The sequence below is a fragment of the Microcaecilia unicolor genome, chromosome 5 (genome assembly GCF_901765095.1).
Source record: "Microcaecilia unicolor chromosome 5, aMicUni1.1, whole genome shotgun sequence".
Classification (NCBI taxonomy): Eukaryota; Metazoa; Chordata; class Amphibia; order Gymnophiona; family Siphonopidae; genus Microcaecilia; species Microcaecilia unicolor.
This window is the reverse complement of record NC_044035.1, coordinates 41,655,976-41,679,579: the sequence shown is the minus strand read 5'-3', so window position 1 is coordinate 41,679,579 and position 23,604 is coordinate 41,655,976. Positions and strand designations below refer to the sequence as shown.

At 43.3% G+C, this 23,604-nt stretch overlaps 1 protein-coding gene across 2 annotated transcripts in view; it reads left to right on the top strand.

Moving 5' to 3' along the window:
- The window catches only part of SUFU (SUFU negative regulator of hedgehog signaling), a 232,700-nt gene that overhangs the window by 171,798 nt on the left and 37,298 nt on the right, over nucleotides 1–23,604 (top strand). For both annotated transcript variants that reach the window (XM_030202831.1, XM_030202830.1), the window contains exon 11: nucleotides 17,413–17,478. In XM_030202831.1, coding sequence (XP_030058691.1) covers nucleotides 17,413–17,478 — 66 coding nt within the window. The remainder of the gene's footprint in view (nucleotides 1–17,412; nucleotides 17,479–23,604) is intronic.

The window sequence follows — 23,604 nt, the reverse complement described above, 5'->3', positions numbered from 1 at the left end:
TGAAAAGGTTAACATTTTTTTCTGTAGTCAAAGCTTTGATTGGCAGAAACATATATTTACACTGTGCACTGACGGTGCTCCAGCAATGCTTGGTAACAGATCAGGTTTTGCTGTCCTAGTAAATAGAGGCTCCACAGATCCACATAGCTTGCTGTTTTCTTCATCACAATGCACTGGCCTCCAAGACTCTTCCTGCATCCCTCAAGGTGGTTTTGGCACCTGCTGTCAAAGTGGTAAACTTGATCAGCTTCCGGAACATCTTAGATCATATACCTCCTTGGAACGATTTAAATCTGAACTCAAAACCTATCTTTTCACGGAAGCGTTCCATTGACCTCTGCTTCCTTTTACGATGGACAGGTACCATTTGGCTCTGAGAACACTCCCCTTCCTACTGTATTTCCCTGCCCCTCTTTCCTCTCTTGATTATTGTAGTTCTCCCCTTCTTCCTTCTCTCTCTCTCTGTTGTCTTGGTTGTTCTTCCTATATTCTCCTCTTCTCTTTATTAGCCTGTAAGCCACTTAATTGGTAACCCCGATAGATGGGATAGTAAGTTGTAAATAAACTTGAAATTTGATCAGCCAGAGCTTTGAATTGCTGTTCAAACAGCTATGCAAGGAAATGGGAGTTGAACAATATTCTTTTGTACTATACTGAAATCTGTTGGCTCTCCAGAGGCCAAGTCATGAAACATTTGGTTCAACTCGGTGTTGGAGTTTCACACTACAGTCATCTTTCTGAAATGTTTGAATGCCAGGACTTCACTATTTCTAAGGCATATTTAGCATACATATTTGGTCACATGACTCATGTAAACCTGTCACGTCAAAGATCGTTGATGGTAACCCATTTTGTAGAGGAGGGAAAGACAATTATACTAATGAGAATGGCTCTTTAAACAAGTGAAGAAAGTGACAACATAGGGTTACCATCTTCTCTGAAGGAAGATAACTGCAACTATGTGGAAACTCTTGAAACCTCCAGGATTTGGCACTCTGTGTGGCGTGGTCGTGAACTTTGTAGTTATAGTTGCTATTCCAGATAAGTGACTTGATTTTTTTGTGGATTTGTTTTTCAATATGTTGTGCACACAGTAGTTTTGGGAATGGCTGTTACCCTTAAGTTTTGTGTAGCCCATGTGACTGCTTTTCCATGTTAAACATGTTTTGAGGCTTTGTAATTCAAAATATAGAACAGGAAAAGTTCTCTACGATGACGAATCACAGAAGGCAAAAGTAGAGACTAATAGACGATTCACCACTGGAGACGTGAGTCCAACAGTCTTTATTATATCAGAGATAACAACCCGACACAGGCCGTGTTTCGACACTAAAAAGCGTCTGCATCAGGGGTCAATAAATACACCAAGTAATGAATGCAAAACGAAGAGTCCTACTTGTATATGTGTTGTCAACTCACTGATCACGTAGCACCAAACAGAATATGCTGGATACAAACTATCTGATAGTTTGTATCCAGCATATTCTGTTTGGTGCTACGTGATCAGTGAGTTGACAACACATATACAAGTAGGACTCTTCGTTTTGCACTCAGGCTTTGTAATTCACCATTTATTTATTTTAGTAGATTTTTCTCCGTGATTGTTTAGGAGTTTTTTTTTTTTTCCTCCTGCTCTTTTTTTCTTGCTGTTTGTTGAAACCAGTGATAGAATCGGACTCCGGCTGGGGTTATTTTAAAAGGGTCTTGGACTGCCCCTTCCCCCCCACCCCCAGTTAAGATTTGAGGAGTCACTTTATTTTGTCTCTTGCTTCATGACACGGCTGTCACTTGTGTTCTGCTAATATAAGCAAAATATACTTTTAATGTTCCAACTTTTGGAAATGCATATCTCTGGTATTTTGCATTTCAGTTTCTATTTCTCTGTTATTATTGTGCGCAGAGTCTGACCTTCATGAGGTTTCCAGTTTAGTTTCTTAATTCATGCCTATATTACTGATGCATGGTTCCTTGTTTCATATTTTGCTGAGGGTCTATCTGGGGGTTGTGGGTATTACTAAGGTAGTGATTCTCATACTGTGGCGAAACTCCTAATATATTTTTTCAGACACCGAGGAACCCTCAATTTATGTAAAGATATATTCATACAAACAGATTCTACAGTATAATTTCTTGAGGATCCCCATCTTAAGTAGAGAGGTGTGGTAGCCGTGTTAGTCCACTCTTAAAGGTTATCAATAGAAATCAAACAAAATAAAACATGGAAAAGAAAATAAGATGATACCTTTTTTATTGGACATAACTTAATACATTTCTTGATTAGCTTTCGAAGGTTGTCCTTATTTTCTTATGAATAATATTTTTCCTTTATCTCTAATTTTTCTTTTCTTGTGGGTTTTCTCTGTATCTCTGTATGATTTATTAAGTACTGGGTTCACAGGTTTTAGAAATATTTTGCTCCTTTTTTTCCTCATTTTCTTTATGTATGCCATGCCTACTAACATGTCTATGTGTGGAGTTCTGCAGGGAAGATATGGCAGAAATGGAGAGCTTTCATGCAACAGATTTCCAACTACTCCTTATCCTTGCTGTCCTGGGTGTGTGTGTGTGTGTGTGTCACACACACATGTATATATGTGTATATATATATATATATACACACACACACACACACACACACACACACACACACATATATATATATATATATATATATATACACACATATAAATTCTGCTTCTCCTAGTGACATGCTATTTCTGATGTCGTACAAATTATTTTCTCTCCTTTCACTTAGTTTATAATGTCATGGGGTAGGGAGTGTGTATAATGAGAGCATTATATAAATGCCAAAGTAAGAACAAAAACCATACAGATGTTGCAGGAAGTCTGCATAAGAGAGGTTTGCTTTGGTTTCTGTCACTCAGTGATATCGAAAAAATTGCCTGTCCTTGTATAGTTTGGTTCTTTATAGTAAAAATTGACCTTTCATGTTAACAGTTCATAATGCTGTGTATCTTGCTAGACCCCAGGATGCGAATTTTGGACTTAAGGAATCTTCTCTATCTTGCTGCTGACTTTATATCTTGTGGAGCTCGACAGCATTAAGCATTTGAAGTGTGGGCCAACATTTTTGGCCTATTGCCTACATCGTTCTTTAAGCAAGCTCTATAAATGCTAGATATTATCCCTAGGGTGACATTACGTGTCCAGAGTGGAATATAAAGTTTCATGTATATTTAAATGAGAGAATTAATGCAGAGGGGGCCTGCACAGAATTTGTTAATATATGCTCCTTACCAGCTGGTTTACCTGTTTCCAAGTTTCTGATGAGCCAGTTTTCAAAATCAGGAAAACAAAAAGGATATTTGCCCAACCTTCCTATATATCTGTTTGCCGTTGTTTTCCATTTGTTTTCAAAGAATGAGAGCAAACAGCATCTTTAGGCAGCTGCAGCAAGATCTCTCTTACAGCTCCAGGCTTGTCTTTTGATATTTTTTTATGTTCCAAAATGTCGTAAATCATTAGTTCTCAATGTAGTTCTTGGGACACAGCTAGGCAGTCAGGTATTTAGGATACTGTGGTAACGTGACTCCGCGGACAGGCAGGGAGCGCTCACAGACATAGGCAGACAAAGGGGTAAGAGTAAACAGAAGAATTATTTTTCTGTGTTCTTCTATACAAAAGGCTGTTGCATCACAGCTTAGTGCAGTGCTTTCAGTGTTACTGTAGAACCTTAAGGAAGCAATTGCTAGGTCTGGCTTCTGGTCATACCCCAAACACAGTGTTACCGTTCCAAACAAACACAGACTAATACAGGCTTGCCTTCAGCTTTAACACACAACATATGAGCCTTCAAGGTACATGCATAAACTTTTTACCTTATTTCCCACATAGAATGTGGAGATATAAGCTTGAGCCCTGAGCCTTCCCCAGGTACTGTAACCCAGCCAATTCCTTGGGAGGATTCCTTCACTTAGTCTTCCTCCAGAAAACCTCTGTATTCAGGATCTCACTCCTGGAGACCTCTTGCTTTGGGGCCTCTCTGAAATATGAAATATTCTCTTTCTCAGGTCATTTTCAATCACCTCCCTGCCTGAGCCCTGCCCCTTTGACTCAGACTCTGGCGCAGTGGGCTAGTACCATCTGCCGTACTGTGGTTTAACTGCAGTATCAGTGAGGGAGTGTTCTCAGGGACATCTGCTGCCATACCACTCACTCCCTTACATACCCTTCCCCTCACTCCCTCACATACCCTTCCCCTCACTCCCTCACATACCCTTCCCCTCACTCCCTCACATACCCTTCCCCTCAGCGTAACCCTCATAGTTTGAGCACTTACCACAACTAGGGTCACTATCCCTGAGTACCACTACCCCAGAAGACACACAGAACCCTCTCTAACACTCAGAGTCACTCGGTCACAACCAAAACCCCACCCTGGATAGGTGGCCATGCATCTAGCATTACCACAAATACAGGGCAAGGTAAGCACAGCAGCCATTGGGCCCCATCATGCCAGTGGCCTTGCACTGTCCAAATCCCCATCACGGAGGCAGCGGAACTTGAACTCCATCCATGGGCTATACTACAATCGTCTCTTCCAAGGGTTGCTGGCATTCCCCCATCTGGAAAGGGTCTTCACCTCTGGAACACAACATCCTCCTGTGCATAAGTACATCAGATCTCTTTTCTCTTCGCTCTCCGATAAACATTATAGCCAGGTCCTTGTGAGCGACTGGGATCCCCTGATACCCTGAGACATCCACAACTTTGAGTAGGAAGAACAACATAAGCCTCCAGGACCCTCTTGGATAGCCCCACTTTCTTTTGAGGCATCCCAGGTTTGACACCTTCTGTATCCTCGGCACTCCTGGCTTTAAACCTCTCCCTGTGTACATGCGCGAGTGCCTTCCCACCTGCCCGCACGAGCATGGGACCAACAGTCTCTCTTTTTCCGCGGTGAGAAGAGGACACATTTTTTTCTTTTCTCATCACAGCTACCAGTTCAGTTCTTTATCAGAGTTTCTTTTTCTGTCTTTTCGATTTCTTTTCTTTAGTGCCTTGTTTGGGTTCAGTATTTTCCCATTTTTCTTTAGTGCCTTGTTTGGGTTCAGTATTTTCCCATTTTTCTTTAGTTTTGTGCCTCGTTTGGGTTCAATTTTTTCCTATTTTTCTTGTTTCCCCACACCCCTACCACCCTCAGTAGGCCGTATTTAGGCCTGATCGTGTTTTTCCTTTCTTTTTTTCTCTGGTGCTCGATAGTGCTCTGAGGCACTATCTAGTCTTCCCATTTTCCTTGGGAAGTTTACTACTACTATTACTACTTATCACTTCTATAGTGCTACAAGGCATAGGCAGCGCTGTACACCATACATGAAAAGACAGTCCCTGCTGAAAGAGCTCACAATCTAATTAGGACAGGCAAACAGAACAACTAAGAGGTAAGGGAATTAAAGAGGTGGGGATAAAAGGGTACAGGGCAAGTGAGTAGTGGTTAGGAGTTAAAAGCAGCGTTAAAGAGGTGGGCTTGTAGCCTGGATTTGAAAACAGCCAAAGACGAGGCTAGACGTACAGGCTCGGGAAGTCTATTCCAGGCGTGAGGTGCAGCGAGGTAAAAGGAATGGAGTCTGGAATTAGCAGTAGAGGAGAAGGAACGGGCATGCATGAAGGAAATCGCATGCAAATGAGCTGCTCGCTGTTAGCTCATTTGCACACGATTTCCTTCCTAAGGAGGGGAAGCCAGTGCAGAGCAGCCAAGCGTTACGCGTGGCTGCTCTGCACATGCCAAAGATGGCTTCATACACGCAGACAAGCTGTGTGTATAATAGCTGTCTACAACCTTAAATAAATTGCCATCTACAACCTTAAAAAAACACAAGTCCAGGTGAAAACATCCAAGTGTTAGGCGCCTTCGCTATGCCTCCGTCCCTGCAACGGGCAGTTGAGGACGTCCAAAATGTGGATGTTTCTGTGAGAAGGACGTTCATGCCTTTGCTATGCCTCCGACACCCCCTTTATTTATTTATTTGGATTTTGGATCACAAGTAGCAGCAGTGGGATTTGAACCGTCCACCTCTGGATTGCAAGACCAGTGCTCTAACCACTAGGCCACTTCACCACTCCACTCAATTGAAATTTGGCCGTCCCTGTGGGGGGGGGGGGGGGCAATTCAGGACGTCCAAAATGTTTGAAAGAAGGACGTCCACGCCTTCGCTATGCCTCCACTGACACACACACACCGCCCTCCCCAGGGACCTGCATACTGCTGCGATGGACCTGAGTATATTTGAGGCTGGCAAAAAACGTTTTAAAGTTGTTTTTTTCAGGGTGGGAGGGGGTTAGTCACCAGTGGGGGAGTCAGGGAAGGTCATCCTCGATTCTCCCCCCCCCCCCCCCCCGGTGGTCATCTGGTCAGTTTGGGCACCTTTTTGAGGCTTGGTCGTAAGAAAAAATGGACCAAGCCAGTTGGCGGCCCTTAACGTAACTGGCTGGGTATGTCCTGAGGACTGAGTTGAGAACCCCTGGCCTAAATGAAAAGATTGAAGGCCAGATGCACTAAACTTAACGAGCCATTAACGAGCAAGTAGTAGACCGTGGCATGCACTAAATGCTTCTCCGAGCCATTTTCCGATCACGGTAGCAGCTAACGAAAACAGAATGCAGATGAGCAAATTTGTACCCCAATGTGTATAAATTGTACTGTAATGAGGTGCACTACCGTTTTCCGATTGCCTAACCGTGGAAAATCTAACGGGAGGTCTGTACCTGTCGTTGGGGTTGCGCAGCCTCTAAAAACTTCTATAAATGTAACAAAAAAAAATTGGGGAAAAAAACGTCCAAGTGCTCGTGAAGAACATCCTTTATGGATGTCCTTCACTGCCTAGCCACGTCCAAGTGCTCGTCAGGGACGTCTTAACACGAGCTGGACGTCTTCCTGCAGCTTCTGTGATGGGCATCCTTCTTGGACGTGTTTTTCTTACCTGCAGTTAGGAAGGACTTCTCTGGGGGGGGAAAAAAAAAAGGATGTCCCTGCTTTTCTTACCTGCCTGAACTGACCACAACCACAGTTCTCTCAACAGTCACCTCCAAGGTTGTTTTCATCTTGCGCCCCCACCCCCTACACACACACACAAGATCGGGACGTGCGAGGACGTCCAAATCAAAACTTTTTGTATGTCCCTCCCTCCAGGTCTGTCTCAGCCAATCACAGCGCATTTAGCTGTTACCAGTATCAGCTAAACGCGCTGGGATTGACTGAGAGAGACCTGGAGGGAGGGATGTCCAAAAGGTTTTGATTTGGACGTCCTCACACATCCCGATCCTTGGAGGGGACTGTTCAGAGAACTGTGGGTGTGGTCCAGGCAGGTAAGAAAAACAGGGACGTCCTTTTTTTTTTTTTTTCTTCTTCTTCAGAGAAGTCATTCCTAATTGCCTGATGTAAGCCTGCCTTTAACATGCAAAGCAGTAAACAATGGAAATGCTACACAACAGAGCAGTAGCACTTAAATTAACTGGGGCTCTTTTCAGACAAGTTTCCTGCTGGTCAGGGACATCCTTTTTTTTTTTTGTTCTTTTTGAGTGAAGGACGTCCATAAAGGACATCCTTGGCACGCGCAGAGCAACCAGCATAACGCTTGGCTGCTCTGCGCATGCTCGACCGGCCGACTGGCTTCTGAGGAAATAGAGAATGCAAGTAAGCTACAAGGAGCAGCTCATTTGCATTCCCTTTCCTTGATGCATGGCCGTTCCCTACCGATTCGCTGTGGAATCGGTAAGGGAAGGGCTCTTCCGAGGACCTTAGTGCATCTGCCCCTGAGTTCTGGTCCTCCTCTCCCCTCCCCAGTCTCTCAACCATATGTGCTTACCAGGCAATTATCAATAGTGAACTATGCACAGCCCTTACATCTGTTGGGTACTTCAGCTGTGCTGCAGCAAGGGAAAGGCTTCAGCACTGAGCAACTTGTCAAGGCTATATACACCACTTAGGACCTGTGAGATGTTTGATGTTGAGATGCCCACAATAAAATGTTCTGTAGTGGAGCAATATGTCCCTGAGGAAAATCTACACAGAGAGAAACAATATATCCTGTGATGATGTGTTTTCACTAAAACAGACAAGTAGGGCTTTTTGTGACCTTATGTTTGTCAGTGAGAAGCAGTAGTAGGTATCCATCAGTATGTCTGATTATATTGTTCTTTGCACTGAGGGTTTCCTCCTTAAACATGTAATATTAGTATTTTTTATGATTAAATAAGTGAACTGGTTGCAATGGATTGGGTGTAGGATTAAGTGACCTATATTTCAGAGAGTTTGTTTTTGGTGATGTTGAGATGCAGCACTCCTCTGTATGAGGAATTCATGATGGAATGTCTGCAGAGGGAATCTCCCCAGCTGTTCCAGTAATAATCCTCTGCCAGTGGGATGTGGATTTGTGGAACCATGAGAGGATAAATTTGGATCTGAGACAAAGAAGAGGAGCAGTGAGAGCTCTCTCCAATCATGTAGTGAGACAGGAGACCAAAATATTTGAGGAGTTGGCAGTCCCCCTGCCTTTCAGGCTCCAAATGTTTTGGTAGAGATTCAGCTCCTGAATAGCCCATCATAGATTAATGTGGACTTAATCTGCACTGCCTTGGCATCTGTCCATCAGCTCTGTTCTTATGTCAAAGCTGTAGTTTGGAATTTGAAGAGAATTTTGGTCCCCAGTTGACTTCTCAGGTCCAAAAATTGAAGATTTAAACAACTCTGATCCAAGTTAGTGTTGCAGATGGTTATAGGACAGGACAAATTGGAGATACATAAGCTGAAGAGTGTAGAAAGTTTTGCTAGACATTTTAAATTTCAAGAAACTGCTCTACCCCTTTCAATAAGATTTATTATTTATCAGTAGGAAAGAAGAAGGGAAGTTGTTGTTGTTTGGAATATAAATGGGGGAACTTTCTGCAATAGCCTGAACATGGCTGGGATCCTAGAGAGGTTGGGGGCTGATGGGTGTGGTCAAGAGTTACATTATTTGTAGAGCAAAATGGTGGCTGGAAGGCAGTGGCATAGCCAGAACAGGGGCCGTAGCTAGGTGGGGGCATGGGCCCTCACAGATTTAGCCCTGGCCCCCTACTTTCACACACACACCGCCGACCCTCCCCCACCACATTTGAGCCCCTGCCGCCATCAGGTACCTTTGCTGGCGGGGGTAAAGTCCTCTTCAGCGCCGGTCTCTGGCATGTTGCTGATCTAGATTCTGTTTCTCTGAGTCCTGACATCCTGCGTGTAGGAACGTGCAGGACGTCAGGACTCGCAGAAACAGAATCTAGATCAGTGAACGCGCTGGACTCAGAGACCGACGCTGAAGGGGACTTTGGCTGGCGGGGGTTGGGGACCCCTGCCAGCAAAGGTACCTGGCGGTGGCGGGGGAGGGTTGCTGGCAGCGGGAGGAGGGGTCGAAAGGGACAGAGGAGGGGCAGCGGTGCTGGGGGGGGCTAAAATGTGCCCCCTCACCTCGGGCTCTGGACCCCCCCTGCTGCCGAAGTGGTTGGGGGGGAGAGGAAATGCATGCCCCTAATTTTTTGGTTTCTTCTCTCATTGCCTGGAATTCTTTTCATCTGTCCTGTGTAGATTTAGTCTCATCAAGGTAAACCCCAACTTTTTTTTTTTAAGGCTTTATTGATGATAATGCTTCCTTATACAAATAGCTACAATAGCCATCGCATTTAATACAAAGCTTTTACATTATAGACTTTGCATTACCCCTCTCTTATGTATGGAGTACCAGGTGGACAACAGGTGACCAACCCCTATCGGCACCCTGCGAATGAGAGCCAGTAGATCACTCCCCGGTAGCCACAAGACATCCCCAATAGAGCGGGTGCCTAGCCATGCCTTCTCCCAGTGAAGCCATGTTTTTTTTAATGTAAAGGGGGTCCAGTCTGCTAACAACTTAAGTTGCGCTGCTTGATAATACAGATAGAAATTGGGAACTCCCATTCTCCCCCTAGTGATTGTCTGAAAAAGCATGGAGCGCCGCACACATGATGGGCGTTTCCACCATATAAAGGCGAAAAGCTTCCAATTCTCAAAGAATCGGTGAGGGATCGGAAGTGGGAGAGCCAAGAATAAGTACAGCATCTTTGGCAATAACCTCATCTTTATCGCATGGATATATCCCAGGCATGATATAGGTAGCCCTTCCCACTTGTCTAATTCAGCAAATAATTCTGAAAGCTTCATGGAGAAGTTGGCGGCATACAGCCCATCCACAGTGGGTGTAACATTGACCCCTCTCCCCCCCCCCCCCAAATATTTAATGGACCTAGACGCCCATGCAAATGGGAGGTTCCTCTTCAAATAATCTATCTCTTGCTGGGAGCCTGTAAGGTTGAGAATTTCTGACTTGGTTAAATTGACCTTAAAACCTACCTCTCTCCATACTGAGTAATAGTTTCCATAACCTGTTTCAGAGATGTTTCCTGGGATGTGAGAGTCAGTAGAACATTCTACGCAAAAAGCATAATTTTGTGTTCCTTACATCCCCTTATAAGCCCCTTAATCTCGGGGTCCTTGATCAGGTGTGCAAGAGGTTGTATTGAAGTAGCAAAAAGTAGTGAGGAGACTTCACAACCCTGTCAGGTACCCCTATGGAGCTCTAGCGGCTGGGTATATGTTCCGTTAATTTTTAGGGTTGCTAATGGATTTTTGTAGAGCAAATGAATCCAGGATAAATAGCACTCCATGATTCCCATTTGTATTAACACTGCAAACATGAACGGCCAGCTCATCCTGTCAAATGCTTTTTCCGTATCAATCGATAGCAGTAAGGCGGGTAACTGATCATCCTGGGCCTGTTGGATCAGGTGCATCAAACATCTAATGTTATCATGCCTTAGTCGTCCCACAATAAACCCAGGCTTATCCTCATGTATTGAGCAAGGCAGTACCAGTTGAAGTCTCTTAGCCAATATTTCGTAAGTATTTTATAATCAGAGTTTGAGAGATATCGGTCTATAGGAACTACAGGTTTAGGGATCCTTATACTCTAATCGGTCTATGTTAAATCCACTTAGGATGTAAACTGCCCTGAACCCTGAGGATTTTAATGGTATATAAGATTTGATTTGATCAAGGAATTTTACCTCCCTTGCATGCCCTGATGTTACATTTACCCAGCCAATATTCGGGTATTATCAGCTGTGGCTCTATGTTTAATGCTCTTGTATTTTCTGAGGTCTTTTTTTCTCCACTATTTTTAAGACTGTACTGGTTTCTTCTTGCCTGAAGTAAATGAGGGGTGATTTTCTGTTTGATTTTTTACCACTTCTGTTCCTGTTTTGGGTTTCTGGTAATTGAAATCACCCATTATTGTGTTCCCCAGTTTGTTAGCCTCCCTAATTTCTGATAACATTTCTGCATCTGTTCTTATCATTATCCTTTTCCCCTATACACATGGAATTTCTATCCATAAGGATTCCAAGATCTGTTTTGTGTCCTGCAGAATTTAGTCCATTCGATACAAGGCCCTCTTTAATGTATAATTCTACCCCTCCACCAATTTGATCCACCCTATCATTGCGATATAATTTGTACTCTATTATGATGGTGTCCTGTTGGTTATCTTCCTTCCACCAGGTCTCGGAGATGCCTATTAGATCTATCTATTCTAACTCTCACATCTTATTTCTTAGGCTTCTGGCATTTGCATACAGACATTTCAAACAATTCCTTTATACAACTTGCTCAGCAGTTGACAGTAATAATTTGCAGTCTTTAAAATCTGTCTGCTCTGTATTTAAAGACACCTGCAGGCTCGTTTTCGAAAAAGATGGCATAAATTGGCATTTGGACGTCCATCTCACAGAAATCTCCAAATTGGTATAATCAAAACCCTATTTTGGATGTCTTTCTCAGAATTCCTTTGGACGGACGTTCAAATCTCAAGGGGGCGTATCAGGGGCGTGTTCAAGGCGGGCCTTGGGCATTCCTAAGACTTGGACGTCTTTGAGCCATAATGGAACAAAGCAAAAACGTCCAGCACTAAATCTTGGACGTTTTGAGCTAGACCTGTTTTTCTTATGAATAAGGCACAAAAAGGTGCCCCAAATGACCACTGGAGGGAATCAGGGATGACCTCCCCTTACTCCCCCAGTGGTCACTAACCCCCTCCCACCTCCAAAAATTGTGTTGAAGAACATTACTTGGCAGTCTCTATGCCAGCCTCAGATGTCATACTCAGGTCCATGACAGCAGCATGCAGGTCTCTGGAGTAGTTTAGTGTACTTCAGACAGGTGGACCCAGGCCCATACCCCCACTACCTGTTACACTTGTGCAGGAAACTGTGAGTCCTCCAAAACCCACCAGAAACCCATTGTACCCACATATAGGTGCCCCTTCACCCGTAAGGGCTATGGTAGTGGTGTACAGTTGGGGGTAGTGGGTTTTGGGGGGCTCAGCACACAAGATGGGAGCTGTGTACCTGGGAACATTTTATCAAGTCCACTGCAGTGTCCCCTAGGGTGCCCGATTGCTGTCCTGGCATGTCAAGGGGACCAGTCTACTAAAAATGCTGGCTTCTCCCACGTCCCAATGGCTTGACTTTGGATGTTTTAGACTTGGATGTCTTTTTTTTGAAAAAGGCCAAAAATCAAAAACGTCTTGTGAAGTGTTGGCCCACAGGGGTGGGGGCTTGACTGGCACCAGCTATTTTCATGTGATGTCTGTGCAGGTTGAATCTTGTCTTAAGCATCTGGCCGGTGCCAGTCAAGCCCCCACCCCTGTGGGCCAACACTTCACAAGACCAGAACACTGCACCAGTGATTTCACAGTAAGAATACTGAAAGGTAATTTTAAAACAATACAGGAACGTAAGACCTTTGAAATAAGAATGATTGAATAATTTGACACCCAACAAACAGGACTTAATAAGGATCTGGGTTTTCTAACCCATTATAAACCATAAAGCTGTATTTCTCTGTTTATTTCTCTGTTTATTACCCACCTACCAACACCCATTCTGTTAGAATATCAATGAAATGCTTTGATGTCCCCATGCATACCCCCACCCTCCCACTCTGTCAGACTGTCAAAGTAATGCTTTGATGTTTCTCTTATATATACTATCTGCTACCACATTTGCTTATTTCCAATCTGACGAAGAAGGGCAACCTTCGAAAGCTAATCAAGAAATGTATTAAGTTATGTCCAATAAAAAAGGTATCATCTTATTTTCTTTTCCATGTTTTATTTTGTTTGATTTCTATTGATAACCTTTAAGAATGGACTAACACGGCTACCACACCTCTCTGCTTTTTTTGAAATCTTCATATAATATGTCAAAACATGCATCATTATCTTTCAGAAACATTAATTCCTTATCTAATGCTTCCTTAGTTTTTTGTTCCTTTTCTTTGCACGTTTTAATAATCAAAATCATTAGATCTAAGGAACATTTATTAATTATTGCTTCCCACTGTAACATAAATGACTGATCGTCAGTAAACATAGTGGATGACTTATTCATCCTTAGTCCCCTCGGAATCCTCTTGTATCTATAGTATTCAAGTAGAGATGATCCATGAAGTTCAACCCTTTTACAACGCTTGCTTAATTTTACTGCTTCTTCCCAGTGCTTGAGATAATCTTCTAAAACCTCTGGCTCTTTAAAAAAAAAAAAAAAAAAAAAAAGGGGGTCAGTCGGCAGCATGCTTTGTAAACATTCTTCATTAAATTAACGATCTGCAAAATCCAATATGGGAAAGAAAGCCAGCAGATCAATATCACAACAAAAAGATTTTATTGAAGATACCGTGTATGAACAAATCGCCCCCTTGTTTGTAAGGGATATAGCTCTCTCTACCTCGTCCTCTACCTCTACCCTCTATAAGGTATATAGTTCCTCTGGTATTCTGATATTGAGTTGTCTGTGACCGATCTTTTTTTCCATAATTGGCCTATATACCTTATAGAGGTAGAGGACGGGGTAGAGGGAGCTTTATCCCTTACAAACAATGGGGGCGATTTGTTCATACACGGTATCTTCAATAAAATCTCTCTGATAAAGTTGGCCAGTCTCCATTGGTAACTTTGTTACCTAAATAATGTTTGGGTTTGTAAAGCACATTTAAGTACTGGAACTATTTTTAACGTTCTTCGCCTTTATGCAGTGCTTTTTTTTGAGCCGGTACGCAACGGTACGGCGTACCGGCACCTTTTTTTTTTTGAGGCACCACCAATTTGAAAGCCTACCTGCTCTTACTGCAGCGATCGGTCTCCCCCTTCCCCCTCATGACCTCCAGGCTCTGTCCCAGGCTGTTAGCTTCAGGAGCGGGCATCTCTCCTCAGTGTGATCGATGGTGCTGCTAAGTTGCCTTGATCACTGTCAGTAGCGACACCGCAGCGATTAAGGCAGGCTGCCTCTGTCTTCCCAGCGATGCCTCCAGGCTCCCACCCTCTTCTGACGCAACTTCCTGTTCCCCGTGGGCGGGAGCCCGGAGACGTCGCTGGGAAGACAGAGGCAGCCTGCTTTACTCGCTACGGTGTTGCTACCTTCAGTGATCAAGACAAATTAGTAGCATCTTCAAACCACGGGGAAGAGAAGAATCAGAGTCGCAGGCAGTCAGGACCATGAGGCTGGGGTGAAAGGAAAGGGGAGAAACGCTGGATTTGTGGAGGGAGGGAGATTTATTGGATCTGGGAAAGACAGGATAGATGCGGGGGAGGAGGAGGTGGGAGAGAGAGAGAAAGATCGGATTAAAGGAGTGGAAGAGAGTGGGAGATTTATTGGAGACCCAAGAGAGAGCGATAATGGACCATGATATGGGGGTGGGGGAAAGAGAGAGAAAGACATACAGGCCGCAGCGTAGGACTGCAGGAGGAAGGAAAGAGAGGGAGAGTGGAGAATCAGGGAGACAGAGGAGAGATGCAGGGCATGGAGAAAGCATAGGAAAAGGGACACACAGGGACAATGCTGGACACAGTGAGATGGAGTAGTGTTGGGAGGAACAAACAGGATAAAATGCAAGAGAGGGCAAGACAGAGAAACACAGAGGGGAAAATGCTGAATGTAATGGGAGGATAGAGACCCTGAGAGGGCAGATGATGGAGGATAGGGACAGGGACACAAAATGGAGATGCTGGATGGGACCAATGCGGACACAGAGGGAAGATTGATGGTGTACATGGATTGGAGACAGAAGAAATGTAAAACGGAGATGGAATCCTGCAAAAACAGAAAATACACTGGACCAGCGTGACTAGGAAAATAAAATGCACAGACAATAAGGTAGAAAGAAATATTTTATTCTAAATTTACTAATTGAAATATATCAGCTTTTGGAAATATTTGTATACATAATTGAAGAAAAAGCCAAAAAAGGAAAATAATTTTAAAAATAACATAAAAACATCAAAATATTAAATGGAGGTTTTTGACCCATGAAAAATATCCACAGCTGATTTGCGACACTTAATTATATGGGGCCTCTTTTACAAAGCCGCACTAACGATTCCTGCGCGGTAAATGAGAGGAAGCCCATTCAGTTCCTATAGGCTTCCGCTAATTTACTGCACAGAAATCACTAGCGCAGCTTTGTAAAATACCCCCATAGTGTCCTCTTGCAACTGTGGTCTTTTTTTCCTCCATTTAAAATATTGAGGTTAATTATACTATTATCAGTAGAGTTCAAGTGTCTTTCCTTGCACAGTTTTGGGAGCTTTTAGAAATGCCCATCTCTGATATCTTGCATTTTAGTGTCTATTTCTTTACTATTGCTGTCCATGCAAAACCTGACGTCGTGAGGTTTCCAGTTCACTGTTTTGCCTTCATGTCTTTATTACTGGTCTGTGGTCCCTTGTTTCATATTTGCTGAGGGTCTGTCTCTGTTTTGTGCTAGTTTGGAGATCTTGCAGCAGTCCTGTTCTGTTTGCTCACTAGGTGTGGCATTGGTGTTTTAGGGCCTGGTGTAATATTTACTGCGCTGCCTTTTCATGAATAAAGTCTTTAGAAGTTAGTGGTGGTATGGTGTGGTAATGTTTTGAGTGTGTTTTTGCACATTTGTGTATAGTGTTTATATGCGCCATAGCTGGTATAAGGGGTGTGGCTAATGTGGGTGTGGCTATCATAGGGGTGGAGCCATATGTGGTGACCCCCGCCCATAATGAGTACCGGCACCTTTTTTTCTACAAAAAAGCACTGCCTTTATGTAACAGCATTCCTAAAAATGTGGATTAGCTCTTCCTCTGGGAGATTGTATGACGTGCAGCAGGCGATAATTGTATGTATTTTGGTAGCTTATTACCATGTTTTCTTCCTTTTTTTTGTTTTGTCTTTGTGTGCTATAAGTGTATTTGCTACTACTTCATTATCAAATGCAGTTTAATTTCATAAAATTAATAACTTTCAAATGGGGGGAAAAGTGATGGTAAAAATGTTCATCTTCCAGGAGTGTTTTGTTTTAATTGTATTTGATAACTGACCTTTGCTATATACACTTATTCTGTTTTCTATTCTTAGGTTTACATTGTACCTTATTCTCCAGCAAGTTTGCCTTGTATAAGATAAAATTCATCAATACAACTTAGTATTTAATTTTACAGCACATTTGTCTCCCAGTCCAAAACATTCTTCAAAACAATCTAGATAAATAATACACATATCAAATATGAATTAATGTTGCATAATGAAGATAAATATTTTTGTGGGCTTATTTTAATAGCCTTTAATATAGTCTCACTCATCCCCTACTCATCCAAAAGCGCTAAGGCTTTAGGAGTTTTTGTTTAGGAGTAAATTTGTGTCCATCCCTGAATCTTTTCTGCAACATGAGTAAAATCAGCAAGCCAAATAGCTCCCACTAGTTGCCCATCTGTGTAGTTCAAGAATGTAGCTGAACTGAAAAATATAAGCATCCAAGAAGGACAGTTGTGTGAGTTATGCTCAGATGACCTCATTCTTATTTGGTGAGAGCACTGGTTCTTATCCCTCAACACTTGGCTGTTCATATATCTAATACCAAGATGTCATTCCTTTTGTTGTTGATACACAGCAATGCTGTTTTTGATTGCTCAAATTGTGGTCCTCAGAAAGGCTGTTCTGGGTCAATGGGATCTCTTGTACTTTGATGCTTTTCCCAGCCCAACAGGCTCAAAGTTTAGCCTCAGGGCTGCTTCTAAAGTTAGAGCACCAAGTTGCCATGCTTGACAGCTGAGTGCTAAGCTTTCAGACAAGCCTGCCATTGTTAACAGGAACCATTTCCTCTCCATATTCTCCTGACTGCCCCATCTCTCCTCTGCTGCATGTTGTTTTTGACAACATGTTGACCAAATGAGTTTATTATAACCATAAGTATTCTTTCTGATGGGAAAATGGGAGAGATGGTGAGACCTGAATACTATGAACCTTGATGGAAATCAGTTGCTTCATGAAATTTTTAAATTCTTAGTACTTTCATTATCTCCTCTGCAGATATTGTTGACTGAAGAATTTGTAGAAAGAATGCTAGAAGATGTAGAAGATTTGACTTCAGAGGAGGTAAGGTAGCGTGTTTTTGGCTTTTTTTTTCCCTTCCTTTTGAGAAAGAGACTTGGACAAATAGGGTAATAGCTCTCCAAATTTAAGTAGCTTGTTTTTGTTTTCCTCATATGAGAAGAGTTCCAGCCCCATAATCATTTTGGTTGTCCTTTGTTGAACCTTTTGAAATGGTTCAAAGAAAGGCGACTAAAATGATAAGTTTCTCTGTTTTTCTGTTGCTGTACTGATGTCATCTTGATTTTGTCTGTAATTTGAGAAACAGCTTTTCTCTTGGCCTTTCAGTTTTGTCAAAAAGGTAGGCTTTAAACTAGAAATCTTCCTTTCACTTAGAACAACAGAAGATGAACAAAATTATTCTATTATGTGTAGTTGAGCATTTCTGCTGTTTTTTTAAATTTGTCACCTACTGTGTTGATTATATTGCTTGCTTTTTTTTTCATTTTTTGTTTTTTTGTTTTTTTTGGCAGACCACATAACTAAGATTAGGGCTAAGAAAAACCCAGGTTCTTAATGCTGAGAAAAATGTTGGTGTCTAAAGTTTGAGTTAGCACCTGCTGTAGAAAGGGGCTGTGAAGCCATGAGTGGGAAGAGAGGTGCAGGACTGATACAAGAAGCTGCCACTGATGTTGGGATATAGGGAAGGGCAGTGTCCAACCCAAGACTGTGCTACTAGTGTTAGCATCAGGGCCTGGCCTGAATAGCCACCACACCAATTTCGTACACTTGGAGTCCTGGTCAGAGCTGCTTCATGTCATAATGCACTCCACTTGTGTGCCAGGCAGGAACAGATGGAAAAGAGGTCAAAAATATGGGAGGGGGGGTGAAGAAAAATGGATTAGAGTGCTTATGGGGGGAAAGCACTTAGAAAGAGGAGGGGAGAAGAATACCTGGAGAGAGGGCAGGGGGAAGGAATTAGAGGGAATGGGGAAAAAAACAGGAAAAGTTGGGGAAAGTGGGAACAGAGCCTATATATTTTTTTAACCAAAATCAGGAAAAAGAACCCAAAATAATGAGCAGAGTTTTCATTCCTAGCTAAGCCTATAGCTTGTTAGGGATTTTTCATTCCATAGTCATCTGTCATGAAAATTTGTGCTTTCTTAAACTTTGTTTCTGATATATTCTAGCCAAAGGTGCCATCAAAGCAAGCTAGCAGTCAAGAGAGCCAATCCCAGATATAGGCAGCCACTGAGAAAGGGTCCCTTTGGAAGAAAGCAAAAAGAGTGCAGCCTCACAGAGCTGATTAAAGACGCTAGTGTCATTAACAGTAGCCTTACTGCAGAGGGGAAGTTAAAAACACCATTTACTCTTGTAAGTGTCCAGCATAAGAATCCCAATAAATCAAGGCATGCAGGAAGATGAAGGGACAGTGTGAGACAGACAAGTAAGAGTCATTGTGGCTTACTTGAGATTGGCCTCCAAAGAAGAGGTCCACAAGACTATGATGTAGACAGTCACACTGAAGCCTAGCCACCATCCACATCGCTGATCAAATTCAAGGAGTGTGCTCACTGGCTGAGGGCCAGGGTTGCAGCTGACTGCCTGAGACCAGAAATCTTTCAACACTATTGGAGAATATGTAAGGCTTGAGGCCCATGAGTTCTAGAGGCTGAGCCCTTTGTCTTACATTTTTTTTTTTACATCTAGTCATAGAGGTTAAACAAGATTTGACTTTAAGCATCAATCAGAAATTACTCCTGAAGCAAGTATTTGCCAAAGCATGGCTCCATGTCTGTTTTACTGTGTTGGACCTGTGGATGTATATCGAATAAACTTTTTAAATCCATATTCTGACTTCCGACTGCATTTGATCCCTGGTTGAGGCCCATCAGTCCATCTCTGCTATCTTTATTTTTCCATAGACAGTCACATTCTGTTACTGCTTTAATAATTATCCCTTTAGTGTCCAATGTTCCCGTAATAAGCCATATGGGAACAGATTGATGGGAACATTGGACACTTAAGGGTTAAGAAGAATCTTTGATGCAACAGTATATCCTGTAGAATCTCTCTTTCTTTTTTTTAATTTATAAAAGTCTTTATTAAGAAATAAACATTACAACCACAGAAAAACATACAATCCAGGGGGCATAATACAGATTTTCTTACTGTACCCAACATGCCCTCCAGCTATTAAATGCAACTTACAAAAGTAGAGCAAGCTAATAGTATGAAAAAGTGATTAACAAGCCTACATTTACTTCTAGATTTATAGAAAACAGAATTTTCCTTTCAAGAATAAGAAAATACCCACAAAACACCAAATCACCCAGAACCCCCCCACCCATCCGACTCCAACCACCCTGACCCCCAACCCCCACCCTCCACGCCTATCCCGCTAATAACCTTTAACAAGAACAGTTAGTCAGAAAAGGTGTCCAAATAGCGTCCCACTTAAACAGTGTATGGCACCGAACAGCCCAAAGCCGTTCCATTTCGCAAATGTACCAGAGTTTATTCAACCACATAGTCATAGAAGGAGTAGTATAAGATTTGTAATGTGCAGCCATGGTCACCCTAGCAGCTGACATTGCATGTCGCAGCAAAAGGGATTTACAGCTGGAAAGGCCTGTAGGGTTTTTAGGAAATAAAAAGAATTCGGGGGACCACTTAATAGGCCTCCCCAGCCACCTTTGCAATTTGTATTGAGTCGACCTCCAGTAAGCTCGCGCTTTAATGCAAGACCACCAGATGTGACCCATAGTGCCCTTTTGCCCATACCCCCGCCAACACAAAGGAGAAACGGCTGGGAACATATGATGGGAGATGGACAGGAGTAAGGAACCATCTATATAGCACCTTAACCGCATTTTCCTTAAAGGGAACAGAGATCAAGGTCTTAAGGAGAACATTTTCAATAAAATTCCAATCATCCTCGATCATCACACCAAGCTCTTGATGCCAGCTCTGGCGATGCAACGCTTTATAGCTTAACTGTTTTCTCTGGTATTTATAGAGGCAAGAAATCAAGCCTCTGGTGCCTCTAGAGTCCTCACAAAAATCTTCAAGAAAAAAGTCTTCCTGCAAGATCCTTGCTTTGATCTCAGCAGAGGAAAGGAAGTGCCACAACTGAGTATAAGCAAAAATCTCATTTGGCAAAACAGGATAAACATCAGTAAGCGCAGTAAATGAAATCAAGTTCTCATCATCAAATAATTGACCCCAGGTTGCAAGACCAAAGGAAGCCCAATGTGCAAAAGGGCCTAGACCCAAACCGGGCGAAAAAAGCAGATTGTTCGCTATGGGTGACAACTTAGACAAGAGTAGGTCAGGCTTGACAAATAACTCATCCCAATAGAAAAAAGTGGTGTGAACTGAAGGGCAAATGCCCTCATGCAAATTTTGGTATTTTTGCGGAAGCCACATTAGATGACGGAGGCCGAGCCCCCACAGAAGATTATTCTAATTGAACCCATAATTTCCTGGGATGCGCCTGGAACCATTCAAGTGCCACACGGGCTTGAGCAGCTTTGTAGTACCAAACAACATTTGGGGCACCCAGACCTCCCTTCTGGTCGCGGTACAACAACGTCCGGGGCAAACGAGGGCATTTATTGCCTCATATAAAGCGAATTAGACGATCCTGCACTCTGGCCAGAAAACCACGTGCCATTCGGATAGGGAGGACCTGGAAAAGATACATCAGGCGAGGCAAGATGTTCATCCTCAAAGTAGCTATTCTACTGAACCAAGACAGGTCATATGTACCCCAGACCTCCATGTCCCTATACAGATCCCGCAGAAGAGGGGGGGGGGGGGGGGGGATAGCAGAGAACAGATCAGAAAACCGAGGCGTTAACATAAACCCCAAGTATCTAATTCCCTTGGTTACCCATTGGAAAGAAAGGAGCCCTTGATAGAGCTCAGTGTTGAAGAGGGTATCCCTATGGCCAAAGCTTCGCATTTGGACATATTAAGTTTGAAACCAGAGGCCGATGAGTATTCATTCAAGAGTTTCATAACGTTGGGCAAGGAAATCAAAGGTCTTGTCAAAGAAAGCAGGACATCATCCGCAAATAAGGCTAATTTGTACTCTCGACCACCAACCAAGATGCCAGAAACATTCGGGTCAGTGCGTACTGCTATGGCAAGAGGCTCCATAACTAGTGCGAATAACATAGGTGAGAGGGGACACCCCTGACGCATACCTGTGGTCAAAGAAAACATTGGGGAGTTGCCCCCATTAACATGAACACATGCACGGGGCGAAGCATATAGGGCCTGAATCCGTCCTCTAAAGTCAGGGCCAAACCCCATAACCTCCAATACCCGAAACATGAATGGCCAGTGAACACGGTCGAAAGCCTTTTCAGCGTCCAAACCTAGAAGACAGACCAGAAGCTTATCTGAGCAAGTGATGTGAAGCAAATTAGTCATACTTAGAACATTATCCATAGCTTGCCTACAGGGGACAAAACCCACCTGATTAGGATGTATCAGGTCTGGTAGCACTTCAGCTAACCTATTGGAAAGGACCTTAGCTAGTATCTTAACATCAGCATTTAGTATAGAAATGGGCCAATATGATGCACATTCAGGTTTGTCTTTACCAGGTTTTGGTATCGCCGCAATCCATGCATCCATCATCGAGGGAGGCAACTGTTCGCCAGCCACAACCTCGTTAAACAGATCCGCCAACAAGAGTGCCAACATGCCTGCAAATGGTTTATAAAAGTCATTAGGCAGACCGGCCAAACCAGGGGACTTCCCTGCGGGGAGCTCCTTTATAACCCTGCGTACCTCCTCTGCCAGAATTGGCCTTTCCAAAGCCACAACTTGATCTTCAATCAGACAAGGATGCGGATGAGCCAGCAAAAAGTCCTCAATCGCCTCAAGTCGAATAGACGGATCCACAGTGTATAGGGACTGATAAAACCCTTGAAACCGCTGACGGGTCTGCGAAGATTTAGTTAAATGAATACCATGACCATCATTCACTTTTAAGAATCGTACGATCTGGTCACGTGATGCAGTGAGCGACGGTGGGCGTGGGTCTCATCGCTAGCTCTGGAACCCGCTTCTAACCCGAGTTTTGTGAAGTTCTGCAACCCCATAAGAACCATACAGCAAAGCTAGCAGGAGTGCATGGACAAATTTTTGATGCAACAAAAAATGTCGGCAGCTGCAAAAACGACAAAGAGAAAAGACGACAGACTCCACGGAGCTGAAAACAAAATGGCGCCGGCCTCACCGCCCGCATCGCCGCCTCAGATTCCGACAGACTCTCTGGTACTGGATCTTACTGACGGGGTAGTACGCGCTCTGGACTCGCGCTTTACCCAGCTATCTGAACAGCTCTCTGGGATTACAGCACTCAACCTCCCAGCTGACACGCCGAACTGGCGAACTGGAAACGCGTGTATCAGAGGTAGAGGATTTCAGAACGAGCATGCAGAGAGTATTGCGAAGTTGGAGCAAGTAACCAGAGAATATCATGAAAAAATTGATGATCTAGAAAATTGCGCCAGAAGGGAAAACCTGCGGTTTGTAGGGTTCCCAGAAACACTCACGGAGGGAGAAATCAAACCCACCCTAGAAACATGGCTGCAGGCACGGTTCCTGGAGGCCAATGAGGGCGGTAACATCCAGTTGGAAAGGGCGCACAGGATAGGTCAAAAGCAACCTAGAGACACTAGGCCAAGAGTGATCATTGCAAAGTTCCATCGCTATGTGCAGAAAGCAGCAGTGCTTCGGTTATATAAAAATAATAAAGAGGATGCAAAGTTTGAAGGTAGCGCCATAAAGATATTTCAAGACTACTCCACATCACTGGCGACATGGAGAAGAGCCTTTACGCCGGTTTGTACACGTCTAGTGGAGAAGAAGCAAAGATTCATACTTCAATATCCAGCTACATTGAAGATCCAAACAAATAGCGGATGGAAATTTTTTACCATGGTAGAATCAGCCCTGGAGTGGATGAACTCCGTGGTGGGGTGAGAATACTGTGAATTAAAACGTCGATATTTAGAGGTGGCTGAGATCGCAGTGGGAGCACAGCTAGCAGAGAAAACACTGTGGACAGTGAATCCTGCAAAGGACAATTACTTATAGATGTTCCAGCAGTCAGATAAGTTATACAAAGAATGTTATGTAGTTCAAACAGTTCAAACAGTGTTAAGGGAAACA